Source organism: Watersipora subatra, chromosome 10 (assembly GCF_963576615.1).
Source record: "Watersipora subatra chromosome 10, tzWatSuba1.1, whole genome shotgun sequence".
Classification (NCBI taxonomy): Eukaryota; Metazoa; Bryozoa; class Gymnolaemata; order Cheilostomatida; family Watersiporidae; genus Watersipora; species Watersipora subatra.
The window spans coordinates 35,315,395-35,333,877 of NC_088717.1; the positions used below are offsets into that span (position 1 = coordinate 35,315,395).

Sequence of the window (18,483 nt, forward strand, 5' to 3'; positions counted from 1 at the left end):
CTGTCCCAAATGTAAGAACTGCGCTGATGGTATACTAAGCTTTGAATGTTTTAGCGCAACTTTTTGTTTTCACCAATGAAATAATTTGGGGCTAAAACTGAAAAATTACAGCACACATGTAAATTACAACATATGGATTTGCATATTTGGTCAATAATGTACCAAGTTGTGGCTACTTTTCAACAAATGTAGCTATTAAATAATTACTGTTTTTTGTGCAAAAAAATGCAGCGTCAGGGTTAAACTTATTCATGGTTTTGGAAATAATTGACAACCTGTAATACTGCATTCAGATGTAAGGACAAGTCAACATGAAACACACTTGTTAAGCCATTAGGACTGCGTAGAGCCCTTTTAGCGACTTTCAATCATTATTTTGATCTCGTCTGCATTTTTAGATCAGAATAAACTGCATGGAGTATGACAACCTGACTACGTATTCCTCTACTCAATGGGATAGTGACTCAAATGGCAAAAGAGTAAAACATAACATCGCTACACTGTCAAGTTTTTATTTTCACCAGCCCCCTACTAGAGGTAAATATAAAATGAGCACCAACTGAATTCTGTGCTGATCTTAAAAGAGTAATGTGTTGCTATCCTTATTCTAAAGTTTATTGATACTAACAAGGTCATGTAGTAACAACTAGAGTCTATGGATTTGAATAGAGCTAATATAAATGAAAAAAGAAAAAAATAATGTAATTCCACACAAAGCTAACATTAAGTTTATTGGTTCAAAAATCAACTTGTACTAGGTTTTCTGTTTGAATATACTGTAATCTAACCACAAATTTAAAAGAATTTATGTTAAACTCCATGTTTAAGTCTTTGTTTAACTCTATGTTTATGTTTTGTATGTATATTTATCAAAAACCGGCAAGAATCATATTCCAATCTATGCAATTCAAATAGTTTTATTAACAATGCACACAACACCAATTGAAAAGCACAATTTTGCTCTAGCACTACCTTGTTTTAATATTTTCATAAAATACAATGCTTGCAGTCAAAGCTTCAATATCAAATTTTATCCCAAAAAATTAAGTTTTCAATGCAGAAAACATGGTTGATTTGTAATTGTTTACATTTTATATTTTTGTGAGTGTTTTTTAAAGGAAGATCACAAAACTAAAATTGCTAGTTAAGAGAATATTGTTCATCCAGTTTTACCAGTAGAGTTCTTTCTCTGCCAACATGCAGAGAAAACACTCCTCTAAACCTGAGAATAACACTCAAAGATCAGACCGCAAACTGTGGAAAACTCAAAACCACGAATGCTGTTTTCCACAGATTAATGGCTCAGTTTGGATTGTCCAATAAACAATGCCAAAGCTGATTCAGTTGGTTGAAAAGAAACAAAAAGCCTGCTATGGCGGTGGAGAGATAAGTTAATACCATTGGAATTGTCATTTTGATGCCATTGGGAAAATACAAAAGTAGTACCAGTACCAGTGTCACTCCTATTTTAGAAACTGAACCAGCTGAAATCTTTCTTCTGACATTCAAGCAAAAAAAATCTAGCTAAAAGCAGAACAACAAGAAGGTTTCACCTTTCCCTTTCAATAAATAGAAGAATATTTGAGTTTACCTCAATTAGATGGAACAGCGGGAAACCTGCAATCAAAGATGCAAGGCCGACTTACAGTACCTACCTACCGTTACAGAAAATGACTCAACCTGATGCTCAGGTTCAACTCACACTAAAATAACATGGAAAATAGATAAATCTTTTCTACCAGACCAAGAAATGTTCAAATTTTGGAGAGCGCTAAGAAAGATCTACTACTTAGTCAACCTCACTCCCCCAATTACATCCTGCCGAAAAAAGAAGAGAGTCAGCTCATCTACTTTATGTTGGATGCGGGCTGCATAATGAGCTGGTTAATTAAACAAGTATTTAGTTGGTCACTAAAATCTGTATAGGACCAGCTTAAAAAAAGCTGTTGGCAGATTGAAAAAAGCAGCCTTTTTATGGAACATTTAGGTTTCTACCTCACTGAGAGACAAAAAGACCGAGAAAGTCTTTGTAGTCAGCCACCTAAGCAAGGACTCCACTTTGAAAACGCTGTTCTTAGCGGCTCACCATGTGTTCTTAGATACATGAGCGATTTGTGGTTAGAGTTGATGACTAGCTACGGATCTGTACATGTCAACATAAAAAGTTGCTGAAAACAAGGCACATGCTGAGACGAGTTGAAACTTTTTTGAACAGCAATGGTTCTCTGCTGCCATGTTTGAACTAAAAATTATTAGAGACTATTTGCCTAATTGAAGGATACCCTAGCAGACCTTTTGTGACTAGCAGCCTGAACCAACTAGAAACAACGGGCTAGGTCATAGTACGATACCTCAAATCAACAGGAGAACTTCTGTCTCTCAAGTCTGGTATATCTTTGGGCACATATACAAGAATGGAACCAACTCAGAATAATGGAAATAAGCCATTGCCATGGGAACCTAGCCAGATACCAGCAGATAAAATGCCGAGATATTTGAAAGACCTGTTCTCAGCAGCTCATCTTACCTGCCCCAAACCAGCTCAGGCTACGAGTTTGACTGAACTAATAGGCTACTGATTTTTGTGTATGCAATAATGATGTGGAAAGGACCTTAAATGCCAAACAATCGATTTCGCCCGGAAAGAAGACCCAAACCATCGGGCAACTGCCTCACCATCTTGGGCTTTAAAAAACGAAAATAGGAAGTCAGGTGAAAAGCCTGCTCAAAAAAGGTTTCACTGAGTTTTCAGGAAGAATCGAGTTTACCGTGGTATTGGCTCAAAAGAAAGATGTAAAGTAGTTTTTTTGCACCAATTACAGTTGTTTAAACATGGTTACCGAGCAAGACACATCTCTCTCTTTTGAATTGCACACAGCCTAGACACTCTGTCAGCCAGCTTGTGCTTTAGTAGACATGAATTCGTCAGCAGCTCTATACTCCAACTGACCACTCTGAGAAAGGCCTTGAAATGAACCAACAAGAAACCACCTTTGACTGCTTAAGTGTAGCTTTAACACTGTCACTATCCGCGATTAGTTCCACCAGCTACAACAGTAAATTTTAGATACAAAAAACAATCGATCATGGCATTGCAGCCATACTACCCTAGGTACTGCAAGGTCAAAAGAGCTGTGATAGCTTGTTACAGCAAAGCCTTAAAAACTATTCTAGTGCAACTACGGTTAAACAAGAGGCACTGACAGCAAGAATCAAAGTTGTCAAGAACTTCAATTCCTACGTCTGTGGTAAAATATTTTTAGTGCTACTTGACCATGCTTCCCTTTGCTAGGCATGCTGCAAGAGAGAACCTTCTTACCACGTTGGCAGTGGCCAAACATTTTTGCCAATTTCCTTCACACACTGGGTAATCTAGCTATACAATAGCATGGTTGTGCAGACTGCCTAAACAGGCAGACCCTTGAAAATTCTTGCCAATACAGAAACACTGAACGGAGAGATGGGAAACTTTCTTGAAGAGAGTTAAGTGAGAAAGAACAGAAAAAGCTGAATGCAAGGATATCAATGAATTGCCTGAACAGGACTTCCAATTTAAAAATGACAGAACTGAACCTGGGCAAAATTGCATATATATCCAGCAACACCAACTGGTTTTTTTGTGTGGGACTCCTGCCTTAAGAGCAAAAAGATCTAACCTGGGCACCAACAGTAGCCCTACAGAACAGAGACACAAGGAAGCTGCAAAAAATTAACCAACATCAATGACAGCCTTCCTTGACAATTTCATTGACAGCTAAAAAGGTCAACCTCACTTTGCGAGCTAGCCAACCTGTAGGTCACAGTTTATGAATGTGGGATCACCATGCATCGGACCTGGCCTCTAAAAAGAAGGTAGCAGTCAAACAATTGAAAATGGGAGAAAGGGAAGGAAAGTTCCTGCAACCCATGCAAGAGCCACTCAGAATCTGGCAAGATAAAATGCGGTAAACCCGGGTGGCCCCCGGAACTATGTAAGGTGGTGTGCCATCTGCTCAACAGCTCTGAGGGAAGCAACCATATGGCAGACACAGGCTCTGACTTTCTCTGGAAGAGGAGCAATAATAAGTGGCCTTCAATTTAAATGGTAATGCCCATGTCTAACGGCCACTATTAAGAAGCTAACAAAAAATTGCAAAATGTGCCAGGCTTCTAAACTTGGTCGAACCATTATGACCGATTGACAGATAAAAAAAAAAATTGTTTGCTGGTGAATTTGTCAAAAAGTAGTCGTCAACCTAGAAGGTACGCTTTTGGCCACCCCAGAAGGCAAAAAGTGGGTACTAGTACTCAAATATCACTTCACCGGGGTGTGAGACGCTTTGGAATTGTTGGATGGCACAGCTCTGGTAGGGCGAGTGCTCATTTAAAGGGAATTCTGCTACCTGAGCCTGCCGAAGTGAATACACACTAATCAAATGGTTCGGTTCAAAATCAAACTAACGACCAAGTTCTGCTAACCCTGACACATCAACAAGACTTAAACAATTTTATTTCAACCACCAAAAATGGGAGAGTGGAGAGGAATAACCTAGTCCTTGGAGACTCACTCTAATCGGCTCTTCACCAGAGGCCTGAGCAAATTAGATTTGCTCTTTCTATGATTCATGATAGCAAGCTGAGGCACCCTCATTTCTCTACCAAAAAACCAGCAAACCTATTGATCTTTGGCAAAGATATAAGATTGCAGGGCCTATCAAAATTTTATCTTCATGCTATTTTTATCTGGCTAGTAAGCACATGGTGAAAATAATAAAAACGCCAGAAATATTTCATGAAGTCTTCTGAGAGAATCAGTTTTATATCTGACAAAAGGACTAAAAATAGTGACATCAGTTTGCCCTAGCAACTGTTTACAGCTTGCCCTAACAGCTGCTAACCAAACATAAAAAATGAGAAAGAACAACAAAAACTTACAAACCAAATTTGTGGAGCTATACCAAGTTTTAAAACGTGGCTCAACCCGGCACACTTTATAGAACGGCGAGAACAGTCTTTTATTCATAGTGAAGGTTGACTAAAACCTTATTGAACTGCCTAACAGATCTAGAATATCCTCCAGCCAACTTAGAGCTCAGAAGCAGGCCAAACATAGCAAATAAAATAGAAGGAATTAGCCAAAAGAAGCAAAAAAGAAAAAGTTAGCATATATAGTCAAATAATCGCTGCCAATGCTTCCCATGAATGAGTGGACCAAAAAGTGATCAAAAAACAATATGTAGCCTCATTGCAAACCAAGCTCACAAGCCAGCACGATTAATGACCCAACTCACTTTAATTGGAGCCAACCTGAGGCAATCCAAAGCTGGTGAGAGCTTCTCAGAAGTATTACCGCTACATCAATCGGCATGTCTTGTGGTCAGCAACTAAGAACAACAACGAAGTGATACGAAAGGAGAAGTTAGCAAGCACGGCGCATGCACAATTAATGACGTTCTCCAATGTTAGAAGTAGGTATGATAATACCTATACCAAATACTTATGACTAAAATAACCAGCAATTTAGAGACATCTTTGCAGGAGCTGATAAGCCAGGTTAATACTTTAACGGACAGCTTGCAAGAGTCATTAAAAACCACACTTCTAATGGGAGAGTGTTTGGTAGAAAGCAAGCTGACAAGGACACACAAAGCTGACCCATTTTGGAGAAGTTTTTTTTTGTCTTTTGAGTTGGCTCTAAGCTCCGATGAATAGGGAGTCCGAGGCCTTGAAAAATTTAGTTTCATTGAATGATAATTTGCATGACGTGATGAAAAACTATCAATCTTGAGACATTTATTCCGGCGCTGCAATGTAGGGACTACATGTACTAGAAGTGGGTTTATTGATAGCCAAGATCTTTTAACCATTAAGTGATAAATGAAAAAATATTCAGTTCCTCAAAGCTAGAGACAAATCTTTTTGGTAGACCTCTGTTGTCTTAAGTGAAACTGGGCTAGTTTGGAAAGTCATTCTCTTGCACTTAGAGAAATTGCTTGCCTCTGTGTTTTAAAGCAGCTATAATTCATCTATTAGATTGTAATGCTTTAATTCAAATTTATTTAGTAAAAGTAAAATATCTTAAACGTCTATCTTCTAACCGTCTGTATGACAGACGTAGCAAAATGTTTGCATCAATAATCAAAGTTGGGAGACTCAGATATTCAGATTCATATGCAAGCGTACAACCATCTGTGCTACAGAAATGACTTTTCACATCTTAGAGTAACTGTGAAGATGGTTATAACACATAATGATCTCTCATGATACACAAAACTGTTGGTGGTTATACTGTTGTACTAATTACTAGTAATTATAGTTTCTGGAAGACGAACTGTTGTCACAAGTGGCAGTGTGCTGTTGGCTATGCTAAATGTTGTGGGTTTGAGACCCTTCTAAAGAAATATTTATACCAACCTTCAACCACAAAACCAAATGAATGGAAGTGGCACTTATTATAGCAAAAAGTATATTTTCATGACACATTTGTGTAAACCTAGGTAGTTTTAAGAAACTGCATTTAAAACTCAATCACAAAACATCAACTTTGACAACTTTACTGAAAGTTTTCTTGTTTGCAGCATATGTGGTGGTAGACTGTGGAGTGCGGTGGACTCATCCAACAAATACTACCAAAGCAGGAGTTTTGAAATCGACTGTATACAGCAGTGCTTTGTTCAACATCACAGTTATAAAACCTGGCTGCATTTCTGATGTCTCTCGAGTGGACCTGGATAGACCAAGTTTGCAGGCATTTAATCATGATCCTAGCACTTTAGATTACCTCAATTATACCAGTGATATATGCAAAGGTAAGTATCAGATAACATTATTGTTGTTAATAATATTATTATAAAAGTTATTATCATTATTATTATTATTGGTAGTTAACATAGCACGATGTTAAGTTATTACTAGTATCCTAAGAACTCGGGTCAGAAAGCTTACATGAGAGAGCCAAAAGCTTATGTTTTTATTTTAAAATTACTTTTATTGTTTTTATTGTTGTTACTTAAACAGTTCTTGTTTGTCCTTAATTTAGTTTCACTTGGCGGAAACAAATAGAACCTTTTTATGAAGATGTTAATCAATTCTAGCAAGGCTGTCTGTTGTACCAACATGTATTTATTCATATCAACTCTCAGTAGAGCCTCCCAATAAGTAACCTAATTTTTGGCACTGGATGTTCCTACCACACTTACTCCTACCATAACTTATGTTTTTTTCTACACGAGTGTTATGTCCAATGCCAGGTCCTGCTATTTTAAATATTTGCTTTACTCATTGCTGTGTTATTAGTATCCTAAAACTGCCTTCACAAACAAGTGGATAGTAGTAAGCCTGGAGCTTAGCTTAAAACCAAAGAGTTATCACTTTCATGATTATTTCTACTAAAGAGTTTATCTTAGAAATTTTTCAGTTCTTATAAGTGCCCTTCTCTGAACTGTTTGGAAAGACAGTTTAGCCCTGACCTCAGCAATATACGATATAAGCTAACTAAATATTGGTTGTATACTGGTACTTGGTGGTCCCCGGTCTTCAGATGTCTATATTTCTCATAATATAATTGCGGATTTTAACACAGCAAAAACTGTTTTCTTTCTATGTCATTCCTTTCTATGACCAACTTCCCTATTTCACCTCTGAGATTTTCCATTGTCTCCAGTGCTCCAATTACAACAGGTTGCTCACTCATTGACATATGCTAAGGGTTTCCTATCTCTTGAACCAGTTCTCAGTACTCATTACTATTTTCTGTTTCTTTCTTTTCTACACTCCCGTTACCAGGCATTGCTTTATCTACCAACCTATGCATGATCTGATTCTTTACTTGGCACCAACTTGTCTAGTCACTTTGCCTGTATTATAAGATGTATTATGCATCCACTGTACTCTCAGTCTCCTTGTGTTCAACCTAGCATCCCACTGTACTCTCACTCTTCTTGTGTTCAACCTCGCATCCCACTGTACTCTCACTCTCCTTGTGTTCAACCTAGCATCCCACTGTACTCTCACTCTCCTTGTGTTCAACCTAGCATCCCACCGTACTCTCATTCTCCTTGTGTTCAACCTAGCATCCCACTGTACTCTCACTCTCCTTGTGTTCAACCTTGCATTCCACCGTACTCTCACTCTCATTGTGTTCAACCTCGCATCCCACTGTACTCTTACTCTCCTTGTGTTCAACCTCGCATCCCACTCTACTCTCACTCTCCTTGTGTTCAACCTAGCATCCCACTGTACTCTCACTCTCATTGTGTTCAACCTCGCATCCCACTGTATTCTCACTCTCATTGTGTTCAACCTAGCATCCCACTGTACTCTTACTCTCCTTGTGTTCAACCTCGCATCCCACTGTCCTCTCACTCTCCTTGTGTTCAACCTCGCATCCCACTGTACTCTTACTCTCCTTGTGTTCAACCTCGCATCCCACTGTCCTCTCACTCTCTTTGTGTTCAACCTAGCATCCCACTGTACTCTTACTCTCCTTGTGTTCAACCTCGCATCCCACTGTACTCTCACTCTCCTTGTGTTCAACCTCGCATCCCACTGTACTCTCACTCTCATTGTGTTCAACCTAGCATCCCACTGTACTCTTACTCTCCTTGTGTTCAACCTCGCATCCCACTGTACTCTCACTCTCCTTGTGTTCAACCTCGCATTCCACTGTCCTCTCACTCTCCTTGTGTTCAACCTCGCATCCCACTGTCCTCTCACTCTCCTTGTGTTCAACCTAGCATCCCACTGTACTCTTACTCTCCTTGTGTTCAACCTCGCATCCCACTGTCCTCTCACTCTCCTTGTGTTCAACCTCGCATCCCACTGTACTCTCCCTCTCCTTGTGTTCAACCTAGCATCCCACTGTACTCTCACTCTCCTTGTGTTCAACCTCGCATCCCACTGTACTCTCCCTCTCCTTGTGTTCAACCTAGCATCCCACTGTATTCTCACTCTCCTTGTGTTCAACCTAGCATCCCACTGTACTCTTACTCTCCTTGTGTTCAACCTCGCATCCCACTGTCCTCTCACTCTCCTTGTGTTCAACCTAGCATCCCACTGTACTCTTACTTTCCTTGTGTTCAACCTAGCATCCCACTGTACTCTCCCTCTCCTTGTGTTCAACCTAGCATCCCACTGTACTCTTACTCTCCTTGTGTTCAACCTCGCATCCCACTGTACTCTCACTCTCCTTGTGTTCAACCTCGCATTCCACTGTCCTCTCACTCTCCTTGTGTTCAACCTCGCATCCCACTGTCCTCTCACTCTCTTTGTGTTCAACCTAGCATCCCACTGTACTCTTACTCTTCTTGTGTTCAACCTCGCATCCCACTGTCCTCTCACTCTCCTTGTGTTCAACCTCGCATCCCACTGTACTCTCCCTCTCCTTGTGTTCAACCTAGCATCCCACTGTACTCTCACTCTCCTTGTGTTCAACCTCGCATCCCACTGTACTCTCCCTCTCCTTGTGTTCAACCTAGCATCCCACTGTATTCTCACTCTCCTTGTGTTCAACCTAGCATCCCACTGTACTCTTACTCTCCTTGTGTTCAACCTCGCATCCTACTGTCCTCTCACTCTCCTTGTGTTCAACCTAGCATCCCACTGTACTCTTACTTTCCTTGTGTTCAACCTAGCATCCCACTGTACTCTCACTCTCCTTGTGTTCAACCTCGCATCCCACTGTACTCTCCCTCTCCTTGTGTTCAACCTAGCATCCCACTGTATTCTCACTCTCCTTGTGTTCAACCTAGCATCCCACTGTACTCTCACTCTCCTTGTGTTCAACCTCGCATCCCACTGTACTCTCACTCTCCTTGTGTTCAACCTAGCATCCCACTGTACTCTCACAGTGACTCTGAGAACAACCACTCTCCATGTGTTGATGACTTTGATTATATTCCCTTCACTTAGTTTTGATTCAAGTATCATCTTTGTTTTCTTTCTGTATTCTCTTGGTACTTTTACTTTTATTTTAATTAAAATAATGATGCCATATCTATCTAAGATTTTCAAGTATTTGTATTTATTTTCTCCTAGATCTTTCATCATATTTCCATCTGACAACCATGCACCTTTTATTTTTACTTTTTTCCCTTATTTTCATCACTAATGTTGCACATTTTTCTACTGCAAACCATATTTTGATGTTTTCTGCATATACATGTATTCTTACCATTTGCTCTGAGAATTCTAAATCCTTAAAGCCGTTCATACATAATATATGGAGTGATTATATTTATTGTATTGAGAGCTGCTAAAGTCATATCTCTTCATAGCTTCTCTGAGTTGCACAGACAGTGGAACCAGTCAAACAACAAATAGTACATGGAGCCATAAGAAATCATGGATAACCTTTCTATGTTTATCAATTGTGGACAGGTTTTTATAGGCTGATATTAATTGCGTCTTCTACATAACCATACTTGATTTGGTCAGTTTACCTGCTCTCACGGCAATTTTAACCAGTCTCATTGTCTCCAAAATGTTATACTATTGTCACTATAGGCCTTTTAGTAACATATCTACTACATGTCTAGGTTTGTCTTTTTTCCCTTGCAGCTCTTTAAGTTCACCTTTTCTAGCACCAGACCATGTTCAGGTATTCTACAGCTCTTCCTACACCTTTTCTGCTTTTTTTTTCAATCTATTTGTTACATTCAAGATGTCTGTGTATTTTGTTGGATGATATTGATTTTAGCACCTTCCACACTATAGGTAGACAGGGGATAGGTAAATAACTTCCTGGGACAATTTTCCCATATTTTTGTATTACCACAGTTATGCCAGATGTCACATACATGTATTCGGTTCTTTGCACTGTTTCCTCTCAAGCACTCATTTAGATGTTTCACCATCATACCATGAAGTTTGGTCTGGTTTTTGATCCAAGATCTTTGCATTGTATCAACTTATGTTGCTTTCCAGTCAGATAATTTTTCTAGTACTTATGTCAGCTTCCTCTCTTTAATCACAACTTCCGACCGTTGTTTTGTTTTCAACCACATTTCTACTCTGTTAATCGGTGATGCAATTTTATTATGTTCACTGTCACATGCTTAGACACCCTGCCAAAATTCTTTTGTTTCTTTTGATTAGGTGTTTTTCCGCTTCTTTTTCTGGTTATTCCGTACTCTTATAAAACTTGTTCTTGTTATTTGTAAAAAATATTTTGTGTTGATATATTGATGTGAGTACTAGTTTTTTGTTGTGATTATCTCTTCCATTATTAATGTTATCATTTTTGTGTACAACAAAGAGCTAGATGTATTAGTACTAAGCCACTGAAGTGCTCAAACCTGCAATCACTTTTATTTCATTTATTTCAGTACATGATAAGTTTTAGCTAACACATTTTTTGTTTGTTGAGCTTCAAACACTAAAACACTCTGTAGGCTATGTATATATAGTAACCTATGCATGCATGTATTATTTTATAAGCCTATATCATTTACTCTTGCTACTGCATGTAATACTATTACTCATTCTGTGTACAAGTAATTGCTGTCTCATGGATTGCTGTCTCTGTGTTTCCTACCTAGTGGTTACACCATTCATTATGTCATTCGTTATGTTATACCTGTTATTGTGTCATTCGAATACAAGCGGTCTTGATGTCAAGTTAGCTGGTGCACTATACAAGGATAAAAGTACTTATTACAAGCTATTTTGGCTATAAGAAACAATGGCAGTAAAACTATCTGATTTAATCAAATCTTACGAGGGCAATAATATCAGAGGAGAGTTCGGCACTTGGATCAGCAAACTTCAAATTTAAAATATTCAAAACACAAGTTTTGATATTTTATGGTTTACATTTTGTTTCCTTTGAAATTATTGTCTGAATGGCTAATATAAGACATTATAAAACTGTGATGTTTTGTTACAAGATATTTATATCTGTACATCTTGCATAAATGTTCTTATCAATGTACAAAGATACAACAACCATGAATTAAAGTTAAAGCCTTTATTTCTTGTTTTTTTATCTAATATATTATTGCATGCTGCTTCCAATCAAAAATGCCTTTAGTTAGCTAGGCACTGAAACATATAAACAGATGAATACGCCCAGTGAAGTTCATGTGTGTACATAGTTTGTGCAATACATTGCATTTTTTGGGGTTATTTTTTGCTCCTGGTTTGTAAAATTTTTACTTACTTTTTGTGTGCAAGCCAAACTTTTCTTACAGATGGATACAACAATAATGGCTCAGTACCTTGTCAAGCATTAAACTGTAATGGTTGTGAAAGAGGTAAGTATAGACACGCATAGTAAATATTCAAGCAGATGGTACACTCAGTTAAACCTGTGTTGGTCTGAGACTTGATACTTTTAAATTTATTGGCAGAGTTACAAATATCATGAGTATCAGTCTTTGCTCTCTCTCTTTCTCTCTCTCTCTCTCTCTTAAAACTTGTTCATATCAGTATATATTTACTAAAATTATATGAAATTGGAGTTGGATTTACAGGCATGTTACAACTGATTATAACTCTTACATGAGCTTATCTGCAATAGTAAATCTTATTTTTTATTGTTAGTTTGTGTCAGCATCTATTAGTTATGTAGCTAGTTGCTAATCCCACGAACACACGAGCAGAGCAGAAGTGTGGGAGTTTTTGTGATAAATGCATGTGCACACAACTTGCGAAAATTATTCATCAACAATGAGACGAAACCTCGTCAAGAAATTTCATCAAAAAATTTAAGCATCGGAATGTAAAGTCGTTACAGTATAATAACGATACAAAACACATTTAAACCTATTTAAATATGTTACCAAGTCTTTGTAAACCGTCGGTATTATTTTAAAACTTACCCATCTGATTGGATTATACACAAATAGACAGATTAATTTGAACAAAAATTGCCACAAAAAGCTTGAAAAGCTCGGTTTAATAAAAGTTAAGATCGAAAATTGAAACGCCAATAAAGCCGTGCGACCGATTGTAGAACTATTTAGCATGCGCATTTCACGAGAAAACCGTGCTCATTTCATCAGTCTATGGCCATTTTTACTTGTATTCGAATTTATTCGAAGGTTTTTGTAATAAACGTAGACCGTTTGAGGCGTAGACCGATTTACAGGTACGAAATTGTGGACCACAGTTTATCAGCCTGTGTTTTTTGTCCAATCACCGAAGGTTTCATTATTTGAAACGTTAGCCGAAATTCTTTACAACTTATGTACAAACTAGGGCCGAACTACAACGCCCCTTCATGACGAGAACATTTTTTATTTTGCTACATTTTTATACGCGTGAATGCTCCTACCCGCTTTCTGTTAAAGATCGCTTATCAAAACCATTCTACATTCAACGCAACCAACTTTCAAACTGTGTATAGTACACAGTAGCTTGCCATTTTACTTCTAATTTTGCATTTCAGAGTTATAATAAACATATTTCTTTATTGTTGTTGAATTACATACATTACAGTAAATTAGGCCTACAGCTTTATAACACTTTTATAACAGCTTTTATTTTGCTGCAGTTTGCAGAAATCTTCGAGACGCATGAACGCTCATAGGTTTTCTATTATTGCTGTATTACTATATTAACAATATTGGTTATTTTAATAATATCAGTGCATTTTACTTATAATATTGGCCAACATTGCATTTCTCCTATTGCAAGGGAGAGATATAAACGTGTAATATTCTCCTTTCATTGTTGTTGTTTGTCATGACCAAACACTTTTTAAATAAATTTTCTAAAAACCTATATAAATACCACAACTTCTCGATATTGCTACCTATGACGTTTTGAAATGTAAACAAAATTGTGTATTGGTTTTCTATTATTACTATATTAATAAAATTGATTATTCTAAGAATATCAGTGCATTTTACTTCTAATATTGGCCAATATTGCATTTCTCCTGTTGCAGGGGGAAAATATAAACATCTTTTCCATTCATTATTGCTTATTGTTGTATATAATAACACCCACACCCAGTACATTACAGCTACCATTGCAGTTATCCTATTGCACTGCAGAGCCACTTGATTGCTAATATTGCATTTCTCAACCATTAGTACCCTTTATTTTTTTGCCAATATCTCTGGCCATCTCTTTGGTTGTGGGCTGTATGACAGTGGATTTTCTAGTTTGTAGCATCCGTTAATGTCAATGCCACGCATTTTCACACTGTTTGCCCAATTTGATTCAAACTTTAGACAAATATAGTCCATTCTTTCTGCAATGTCGCAAAATCTATTTGGTTTTAACACTTTATCTGGTTTGTTGAGGAACAGCCTTTTAAATACCTGCAAGCTTTTTGCTGAACAAAATTAAAGATTTCGTTAGGCTACTGCTAGCATACAATACTTCAGCTTGTTTACACTCTATTTTATGAAAATTTTCAAAAGCTAAAACTCTGTGAGTTCCCAAAAACCTTTTCAACTAATAAATTGTAACATTGAAATTTATATTTGGTAGAAAAGGACCAGAAAAGGCATGCCATCATGTTACTTAATTTCTTACAAAATGTAAAGCTTTTGTTATGATAAATTCACTTAGCAACAGCATACTTGCCCAGATGCCTATACAGACAGTACTTGGCAGTAAAATTTTTTCTATTCCTTTGCTTAACTTTCTTGTTTAATGAAAGCACATTGGTCTGCATTGCTGTGGATTCGGTAAGTTTGCATTCATTTCGTAACTAGCAGAGACTGGCTTTGTATAGCTTGTTAAATACTGGTTTGAACTTGTAAGTCCTTAAAGTGCCATATACGTTAAACAGCTAAAGCCTGGTTCTCGCATACTCACATAGCACTGGCGACAGCACCGGAGGCTATGAGTAGTCAAATGGTAACCTACGCGACGGGTATTGCCGGGGGACGCAGGTAGTGGTCAGCGGCAAAGCAATAGTTTAGCACTGTTCATATTTTGTAAAAGGCGGCAGGAAAAAACTTCCCGAAATGCGCTGTACAGGTGGAAGTCACCATTATAGTAACAGCATGGCGAGCGAAAATTTTATTTGATTACATGATTATGTTTAGTGAAGCAGCTTTATATGTGAACAGATGCCGCCTAGCGTCGCAACCGTTTTGCTGCACAAGGTACTGCCAGATTTTCGCAATCGATATTCGAACCAGGCTTAAGCTATGTCTTTGTTTTGTACAAGTGTGTCTTACATGGAGATTTAACAAAACAATAACACTCTCAATATAGGAATATTTGGGAAAAGATTTGCAAACACGTTAGGTGTTTAGTTTTTCCAAAATGCTGCGGGCATTGTCTAGCAAATTTTGATGAAAACATTTTAAGACTTTTCAGCCTTAAAATGTTCATATCAAAACATGACAAGCGCAAACATCACTTTACTTTGAAGTCAACAGTAGCCAATTATTAACAGGTTTTACTTAAAACTTGCGTTAAACTGCCCTTTTAATTATTCAATGAACTTTAGGACACTTTAAGTTACTTAAAATTATTGTCATTCAAAGTTTAGAAGAAAAAATTTGGTTCAATTTATTAATTCAATGCATGACTTGAAGGTATAATTAAAACAATAGGATACTTATTAAAACTACTTATGAACTTTTATTTCAAATCATTATTTTCTTTTTTTTACGCCGTGTATGTTATAGCTCTCTAGCCTATATAGTCAGGACAATTTTATAGAGTTTCAGAAACTGCTATGACTTTTTCTGCAAAGCAGCATAAGTTTATTTTAGGAAAGTCTGAAACTGTAACTTTTATATTTATCAATATTAGCCTTAGCAGCTGGAAATACGTTGCTTAAAAACTTGCTGTAGTTTTTATCATGCAAGCCAATAATTTGCATGAACATCAAAACAATAGTGCAAAGTGCTATAGTACAAACACAATGCAATAACTATAGTGCAATAGTGCACTAATAGTGCAAATCTACAATAACTCATGTGAATACTATTGCCATTTTTATGTCAGTAGAAATTGTAAAAGTAAAAATTTCGCCAATCTGTAAACAGTCACTTTGGTCTGGTAATAGAGTGCACCATTCATACACCAACTGGTTTTGGAGCAGCATATCATCATTCGTGTTTAGAAACTCTGTAAAAAATCAACAAGAAATCACAAATTATTTCTATGGCTATTAACATTTTAAGTTATCCGTGCTCTGCTGCATCGTACATCAGTGAATGCATACTTACAGTTTGCCATCCAAGCAATGAGTTTGCACTGGACGTGATGGTAGACCATGACTTACATTCCCTCTTATGGACTCCACTCAATTCCTGCTTTCTCTCTTTCACCTTAAGTTCTTGTCAAGCTGTACTTGCACCAGCCTCTCCTCTTTGTAACATCTCAGAAAAAACTATTGTCTTGAATGACTCAGGTGTGAATAAACTTTGCTTCCTTTTATTTAAGTTATTTTAAATAAATATATAGAGAGCTACCTATAGATATTATATATATATATATATATATATATACATATATATATATATATATATACATATATATATATATATACATATATATATATATATATATACTCATTCTACAGACAGTACTGTTTCGGCTATTGAAGCCTCATCAGTGCAGCTCAGAGCTTAAGCAAGGGACACAAATCCCATTACCCATGAGAGTTGACTTCCTGCCACGAAACAACTAAGTTGCCTCGCAGACTTTAAGAAAGTCAATGTGCTGGCACCTGAGTGCTCAAATCACAAAAGTGATGAGCTTTGCACAAAGGCTAATAGTGCCGCACCTCTCACAGAGGTGCGGCACCTGTGTATATATATATATATATATATATATATATATATATATATATATATATATATATATATATATATATATATATATATACAATGTATGTGGTGGCATGCCTCTGTCAAGGATGACAATGCTTGGATTGCGTTTCACTTTCATCTCTGAGACTTGCTCAGTCATTGCAGCCGAAGCTTTTCTAATGTTTTTTGTGCATCAGCTTTGCAGCCAGCATGCAGCGAGCGCCGCCAGTTAGGTCTGTCTTTGGAGGCAGAGGTCAATGTCTCAGGCTGCATGAAGAAGTATTTCAGGTCTCATTTCAAGACATCCTTGAACCGAAGACGAGGTCTGCCTGTTTGGCGGGTTCTATTTTCCAACACACCATGAAGAACCATGTGTGGGATTCTCATGCTCGACATACGGTTGACATGCCCTGCCAATCGAAGCCGGATGAACTTCAGTCTAGATGAGCGGGGGCCTGAGCCAGTCTGCATGTACAGCTCTTCATTTGTCATCTTGTCCTCCCACGTTTTCCCGAGAATGAATCTTAGGTTGCGAGTGTGGAAGGCACTGATCTTTGATTCCTGTGGTTGCTAGTTGGCACATGTTTCAGCACCGTATAAAAGGATACTGAGGACGCATGCCTCATACAAACGAACTTTGGTTTTGATACCTATGTGTCGGTTTTTCCATACACGCTTGGTTAGTCTGCCAAAGTCGGTGGAGGCAATTCCTAGTCTTGTGGAGATTTCATTGTTTACAGTTGTATTCTTTGAGAGGCATGACCCAAGATAAGTAAATTTCTCAACACCCTGCAGGTTAGTGTCATCTATTGAAAATACATGGGGGTCAAAAGCTTGTGACATAGTCACAGTCTTTTTCAAACTAATCTGCAGCCCTAAGCGCTGGCAGGATACAGCAAAGTGGTTGAGCATAAACTGCAGGTCTTCCGGGGACGGGGCACATATTGCTGCATCACCAGCATATATCAGTTCCTTGATGACGAACTTCTCAGTAAGAGAGCGCGCTTTATAGCGGGCAAGATTGAAGAAGTTTTCATCATCACGTGTGAGGAATGATACACCACTGGACTTGCAAAGTTGTCTGTCTGTCACTTTGAACACATACAAGAAGTGTATGACAAAGAGGGTTGGGGCAAAGACGCAACCTTGCTTGACACCTCTTTTTATGGGAAATTCATCGGAGAGTTGACCATCGAACTGTACTCGAGCTTGCATTCCAATGGGGAATGACTCAATTAGGGCGAGGAGAGTGGGAGTACAGCCAGTCTCCCTGAGAACTGTGAACAGGAAACCTCGGTCGACAAGGTCAAATAAATATATATAAATTAATATAGATTATATATTATATATATATAATATATAATCGATAGATTATATATCATATATATATACTAGTTGTACCAACCGGCGTTGCCCGTGTAATAGAACAATATTTGGACAGAAAATTGATTTGTATTTAACATATAACAACATTTGCCATACTAACGTTCAAACTACATATCATGAGAAAAGTTTTTTGTCTTATAAACAATGAGAAGTAGTGAGGGTTTTGCTATTAGCCATTACAATAACGTTACGCTATGGCCCGCGTCATACGCAAAGCATTTAGGTTTTGCTCCTATATAATGACTTATACTGGCAGGGTAGCAATTTGACTTCTTTAGTCTGGTGGGTAAGGCGTCAGACTGGTGAACGGCTTGGTCGGAGATCAAATCCTCCTCGGTCCAGAATATTTATTCCAAAATTTTAAGCTCTATAGCTGTATTTCCGACAACGACAC

At 37.7% G+C, this 18,483-nt stretch overlaps 1 protein-coding gene across 1 annotated transcript; it reads right to left on the reverse strand.

Moving 5' to 3' along the window:
* Positions 1-17,273: 17,273 nt before the first annotated feature.
* On the reverse strand, positions 17,274-17,918 carry LOC137407002 (uncharacterized). Its single transcript, XM_068093603.1, has one exon. It carries the CDS (start codon positions 17,916-17,918, stop codon positions 17,274-17,276), a length of 645 nt encoding a protein of 214 aa, XP_067949704.1.
* Between the last annotated feature and the right edge of the window lie 565 nt (positions 17,919-18,483).

Excerpts from the sequence above, each read along its gene's own strand:
- LOC137407002 (XM_068093603.1), bottom strand. The coding sequence starts at position 17,918 with ATGCAAGCTCGAGTACAGTTCGATGGTCAACTCTCCGATGAATTTCCC.